This window comes from Carlito syrichta, unplaced genomic scaffold, assembly GCF_000164805.1.
Source record: "Carlito syrichta isolate Samal-C Ts95f unplaced genomic scaffold, Tarsius_syrichta-2.0.1 Scaffold315771, whole genome shotgun sequence".
In the NCBI taxonomy this organism is placed as follows: domain Eukaryota; kingdom Metazoa; phylum Chordata; class Mammalia; order Primates; family Tarsiidae; genus Carlito; species Carlito syrichta.
The window spans coordinates 339,361-345,698 of record NW_007259867.1 but is presented as its reverse complement, the minus strand read 5'-3'; the positions used below and the strand labels follow the sequence as shown (position 1 = coordinate 345,698).

Sequence of the window (6,338 nt, the reverse complement as noted above, 5' to 3'; positions counted from 1 at the left end):
ACCACGCCCGGCTGATTTTTTGATTTATTGTAGAGATGAGGTCTTGTCAAGTTGCCCAGGCAGATCTCGAACCCACGGGCTCACGCAATCCACTCACCTCGGCCTCCCAAAGTGCTGGGATTACAGGCTGAGCCACCGAGCCCGGCCCATCCTGATTTCTGATCCTTGTTTTCTTATAAAAGTTCTTCTCCCAGCCATATTAATTCCTTAATTACCAGATTTAGCAGGCATTTGAACTACCATTTTTAGTAGAATGTGATACTTGACCACCTAATATGGTTGTGAAGTTTGCACATTTCAAGGCATCACATTGGAGAGGGTACCAGTTATATAACAGATATAGTATATTAGAATATTTTATATTTTCTGACAAATGAAAATGAAGTGTTGGCTGGGCTCTGTGGAATGAGTTTTACCAAAGATATTATACATGCCAGCAGCACATGGCAATTTGTATCCACAAATACATTTAATAGCTCATAACTGTATCTTTCTAATCAAAAAGGACATTTTGGAAATTTTATTAGCAATCACTTGGATTGTTTTTTAACTGTTTGTAGTTTTTGTCTATTCATCATGTTCTATCCATCATCCTAGAGAAAATGTTCTTATGACCACAACCAATAAGTCATCCTACCTGAAATTTCATAGTCTAGCTTGGGAAGATGGGCAGGTATGATGTCTTCAACTTAATTGCATTACATTGAAATCTGCTTTATTAAAATGACAGCATAAAATCGTGTAGAATACCTTGTTCTACAAGTCAGAAGACTAGAGTTCTGTTTCCATCTCTGTCACTGAATAGCCATGTAAGCTTTGCTAAGTCATGTAAATCTCCGTAGGCCTTTTATCTCATCTCTAAAAAGAGTATTAATATCGATTAACAACAATAAGACATGTCCAGTTTACCTCATAGAGTTTAGTTTAGTGTAACAATCAAAGTCGATAAATGGTCATTATTGTCATGGTCAAATGTAAAATCATTGAAAAGTATTCATCATTTAAAAAAATAGTGTATCTTCTGGGCTTGGTGGCTCAGCCTGTAATCCCAGCACTTTAGGAGGTCAAGGCAAGTGGATTGCCTGAGCCCTCAGGTTCGAGACCAGCCTGGGCAACTTGGCAAGACCTCGTCTCTACAATAAAATAAAAAATAGCCAGGCATGGTAGTGCACACCTGTAGTTCCAGCTACTTGGAAGGCTGAGGCGGAAAGATTGCCTGAGCCCAGCTGGTGGAGGCTGCGGTGGTCATGAGCGTGCGTGCCACTGCACTCCAGCCTGGGCGAAGGAGTGAGACTCCAACTCAAAAAAAAAAATACTGTATCATCTGTCTTTTTCCCCAGTGTTTAAGTGTGGATAGTATTTGAAAAACTGGAAAGAAGGAGTTGGTATGTTGAGAGGCTTCTCAGAGATGAGGAACCGTCAGAGTGGTTTGGGTTTATTCTCATCCTAATCTGCAGTCCTCCAGGTACTTCAGAGGTGATTCTTAGTGCTTTCAAGATTTATTTTCAAGTATGCAACCCATCTCCTCTCTCTTTTTTTTTTTTTTGAGTTGGAATCTCACTTTGTCACCCAGACTGGAGTGCAGTGGCATGCTCCTGGCCACCGCGGCCTCAACCTACTGGGCTCTGGCGATCCTTCTGCCTCAGCCTTCCTAGTAGCTGAAACTACAGGTGTGCGCTACCATGCCTGGCTAATTTTTTTGATTTATTGTAGAGATGAGGTCTCGCCAAGTTGCCCAGTCGGGTCTCAAACCTGCGGGCTCAGGCAGTTCACTCACCTCGGCCTCCCAAAGCGTGGGATTACAGGCTAAGAATCTCCTTTCTCTTACTGTTTTTTGTTTGTTTGTTTCACAGATAGTAAATATATGCATACGTTTTGTAGGCTCCTTGAAGAAGTACCTTTTGATCTTTTATTTTTTAAATTGTCTAGTTATGTAAAGAAACTCTCAACGACTTTGGACCATTAGTAGCCTAACTGCACACAGGAGGTAAGGTTGCGTGTGCCCCTAGGCTCCAGTTAGAAAAACACAGACCAGGGAGAGAGCTGGTAATGAAAGAGCAGTGGGTGAGAATAGCAGCTATGCCTGGGGCAGGGGCATAGCTTGGCTTAGATAAATGGAGAAGAAACAAAAGAAGGATCATGCAAGCTCTTGGTGTGACATGATACTGAAATTCAGGATCACTGGGTGTAACAGTAATCATTTGGCTAAAAATTCAGAATGAAAATGTGCTAACCTGTAACTTGGCTCTAGGTAGGGAACCCTAAGTGAGTCTAAGCCTAATCCTAACCCTAACCCTAACCCTAACCCTAACCCTTCTCCTTCTCTGGGGAAGCATCCAGCTGAGAACAAGGCTCTTGGAGGGCCTTCCATGAGTGGTGAGGGAGGGCAGGGGAACTCAGACATGCATGCCAGCAGGAGGGAGCAAACTGTGGAAAACATTGATATACCTTTCTATATTGGAGGGGCTAAATGAAAAAAAGCCTAAATTCTAGAGAAAAAGGTAACTTAGTGGTGAACAGAGATGATTAGATTACTTTATGTTGAATTTTTACTAGGCCTATCAGTCAAGGAAAAAGAATAAATCTTATTTCCACCTGTTCTGTGGGTGTGTGTGGATGTGTGTGTTATTGTTTTGCTTTCTTCCTTTTTTTTTCAGGTCCATGGAAAGAAAAATCATATGAACAAGTGCATCCTCTCTCTTCGAGACCTTAAAGTGGCTGTTATTGAGGAAATACAGTGCCTGGTACAAGAACTGAAGAACATTCAGTCGACTCTTCACATATCCAAACACATTCCCATTCCCCAGATCCCTCACATACACCCGGAAGAAGTTCCAGAAAGGAGATTTCAGTTTGATGAGGAAACACTCCAAAATTTTAAGCAACAGCTGATGAAAAGTGAAAAAGAAAACCCCTCCCAAATGGAACACATAGGGTCTGGAGCCTCAAGTATAGGATTCCTCAGACTCGCTCTTAAAAAGGACGGGGATTTGATGATGCTCGATTCATTATCTAGATCATCAAAGGCATCTACATTCAGCCTAGATCTTCCAAAGTTTGTGGAATTTGAAAAAGCAGAGCCAACTGATGTGGAGCTGGAGATTATGAAGAGGGATGAGATTAAACACCTGTACATGCAACAGTATTTGGCCAACAGGGTAAGGGGTGAAGCTGAAAGAGAGGAACAAAGGGGAAGAATTGAGTCTAGTTACTTATTTAGTTACTGTAAACTTCTGTACGTGAATGTTCCCCAAACCTTGACCAGCTCATTACCCACTGATGACTTGGCTTCTTCCTGTCCTTGGCTTTTTGAAGATCATTGTTCTCTGCTCAGAACTATGGAGCTTTTTCACTTTGTTTTCTTTTTGGAAAACTGACTAGGAATGAAGGGCAAACCCCTGTTTCAGTTAGTTGGCATCTAACCAAAGTCATGGCGAAGGGGAAGCAGAGGAGCAGCGCTCAGGTGATGGATGGAACGTAATTTAAAATCTTCCAGAGAAATGGAGCACACTCTGCTTTTCATACCATCCTCTTTTTCTTTTTTTTAGATTAGAAAATAAAGTTTATTTAGAAAGTAAATTAGAGAGAGAGAAAGAAGAGAGTCACCTTCCCAAGGTAGGGGAGGGGGCCATAGCTCAAGGAACATATGGCCATACCATAGTTTACCAAGACAGTGGCCACAATGGCCTAGCAATGGCCCATCCTCTTTTTATAAATTGTGGTTTGCTCCATTAGTGGGAGTGTCTATGGTGATTACTGGGTTCAACAGGATTCTGGAACAGGAATGGCAACTATTTTTATGTCTAGGAGTATCAGGACCAGACCTAGGCCAGCTGAGCAGGATGTACTCTGAATATGAAAGGAAAAGAGCCTTTCTTGGATAGTTAGCTTTCTGCTGCTAGGCAGATAGAGCCCTTTCCTCTGTGTGTCTTTCCAGTTCTGCCTGTGATGGTGTCCTCAATAGCTTCCCAATCTTATTCTTTGCCATTGTCTCTACTTTGTCCAGCTTTGTTTTTTCACTGTTCCTGCCTCTCCCCACTCCCCACTCCCCACTTTCTCTCCCTCCCCTTTCTGAGATTTATATCTGAGCTTTTTCCTTTGCTATTTCCTTCTACCTGCAATAACTTCCTTCCAGAGTTGAGTCATCATTCAGAGTTCTAAACTCACTCCAATATCTTCTGCCCACATTACCAACTCCTGCTTTGTTTGTAAACTCCAATTGCACCTGTAATCAGCACCTCATGTTTGACACTAATTTTTCTTGCTGTTTGATGTGTGTTAGTTTTGTCTTACAAATTAGATTATAGAATTCTTGACCAAAGGGTCACATTTACTTCTGAGTTCCCACATTTTCTAGGCAGTGTCAAACATGATATTCAGCCAAAAGTTTTGATTGACTTAATTGTAACTTATTTATTTTATTAACCTAACAAATACTTGTTGGACATTCTATACGCAGGCATAGTAACAGGTAGGTTTTAGGGATATAACAGTTCTCAAAAAAGGCATGTTCTCAATACTCACAAAGCTTATAGGCTAGTAGGGGTAAGAGAATGAAACAATTGTACCCTTGCAAACTTGGAGACCAGTGTGGTCCAGGTTAAGAATGGTGTTTCACTGAAGAAAATATAGTCCTGCCATCAAAAAAATTTAGGAAAAACTCAAATTTGCAGAAAAGCATTAAAGGGAAACCCATACACATAGTCTATAGCCATACTTATTTAAAAGTTTAATTTTTTCTTCTCTCTCTCTCTCAACTTTCTAAAATTCTTTAGCAGTTTCACTGTCCCAAGCCTGCAGATCTCTTCTCCTTCCTCAGCTCCTTGTCTGGGCCCTCACTCATTACAGCATTTTAATAGTTGAGGCTCCCTATCATGTACAGCCTAATGGAAAAACACAAGATAGCTTGTCTCTTCCTATTCTAGTTTCCTCAGGAGAATCAGTCCTTGGGGTTTTCTCTTGACCTCGTCATCTCCTTTGGATGAGATGGGGACAAGCTGTACCAAAATGAAAGCAAAACTTGGGTCTTAGAGTTATTAGGACCACTCTGGAATGAGGTCTCGACCGGGGCTTGGGATACTTAGGTTCTTATCCCACCTTTGTAATAAATTAGCTTTGATTTCAGGAAAATTACCTTTAACTTTAATTTCTTTATCTGTAAAATAGAAAAATTGAATAGGTTATTTGTGACAGCTCCATAATTATTTATTTAAAAATATTTACTATTTTGTAGGTTTGAAAATTTTCTAAGTAAAAGAAGTTTTCTAAGTAAAAGAAGTTATTCATGCTTACCACATAAAAGGCAATGTAGAAATACTATAGGGAATAAAGAGGAGACAAATCTAAACACTAACCACTCAGAGAGTTCACCATCTATACAGTTCAGCAAGAAGGGCATACTTGATTGATGGCTTAATCAGTGGTAAAGAAATAGCTGGCAGGACTATAGTTACAGAATTCCTATCACCTAATAAATTAAGTTATGTAAATCTAATGCCACTAATGAACTAACTTATATGACTACATACATACATACATGCACAATACTTCATAATAAAGGCAAAATGAAAACAATTCTTTTAAACAAATTAGTACTGTTAGATAATTTTTACAAAATGCATTTGCCTTTTTTTTTAACTTCTAACATATCTTCTAATCTTTTTTTCCATTCAGATCAGTGAACTGATTGTCACTTTTGATGCAGAACTCCATCTCCTGAGACATGAGAAATTGAAACTAGATACTCAGATGAAATTATCTGACCTGCATCATGTCACGTTATTTCAAGAAATACTTCTCCTCAAGAATTTTGAAAAACAGGAGAATATCCTTCAAGAGCGTGTTAATTCCCTTGACAAAGAGGAGCAGGACATGCAAGTATGAGGAGGCAGGAGGATCCTGGCCAACTGCTCCCTTAGTTATGAGGGGGACTGGGAGCTTTCTTCCTTCCTTTTTCTTCAGCTTGATTTCCCCACTTGTTCTAGTCCTCGTCTCTTTTTTGTCTTCTCTCCCCTCTTCCTGCTGGGATTACAGGCTTGAACCATCACACACAGCCTAGTATTTATTTAATAGAATTCTTCTTTTAAAACAAAGATAGTCACCTTGGGAGGCTGAGGTGAGTGAATTGCCGAGCTCGTGGGTTCGAGACCCGCCTTGGCAACTTGGCGAACCTTCATCTCTCCAATAAATCAAAAAGTTAGCCAGGCGTGGTAGTGCGCACCTGTAGTTCCAGCTACTTGGAAGGCTGAGGCAGAAGGCTTGCTGGAGCCCAGCAGGTCGAGGCTGGAGCGGCCACTGCACTCCAGTCTGGGTGACAGAGTGAGACTCCAACTCAAAAA

At 40.7% G+C, this 6,338-nt stretch overlaps 1 protein-coding gene across 1 annotated transcript in view; it reads left to right on the top strand.

Moving 5' to 3' along the window:
- Positions 1–6,338, top strand: part of LOC103275825 (cilia- and flagella-associated protein 44-like) — a gene marked incomplete at its 5' end in the record, with an annotated part of 78,393 nt that overhangs the window by 48,882 nt on the left and 23,173 nt on the right. Inside the window, 2 exons of the mRNA XM_008073229.1 lie at positions 2,658–3,158; positions 5,674–5,877. Coding sequence (XP_008071420.1) covers positions 2,658–3,158; positions 5,674–5,877 — 705 coding nt within the window. The remainder of the gene's footprint in view (positions 1–2,657; positions 3,159–5,673; positions 5,878–6,338) is intronic.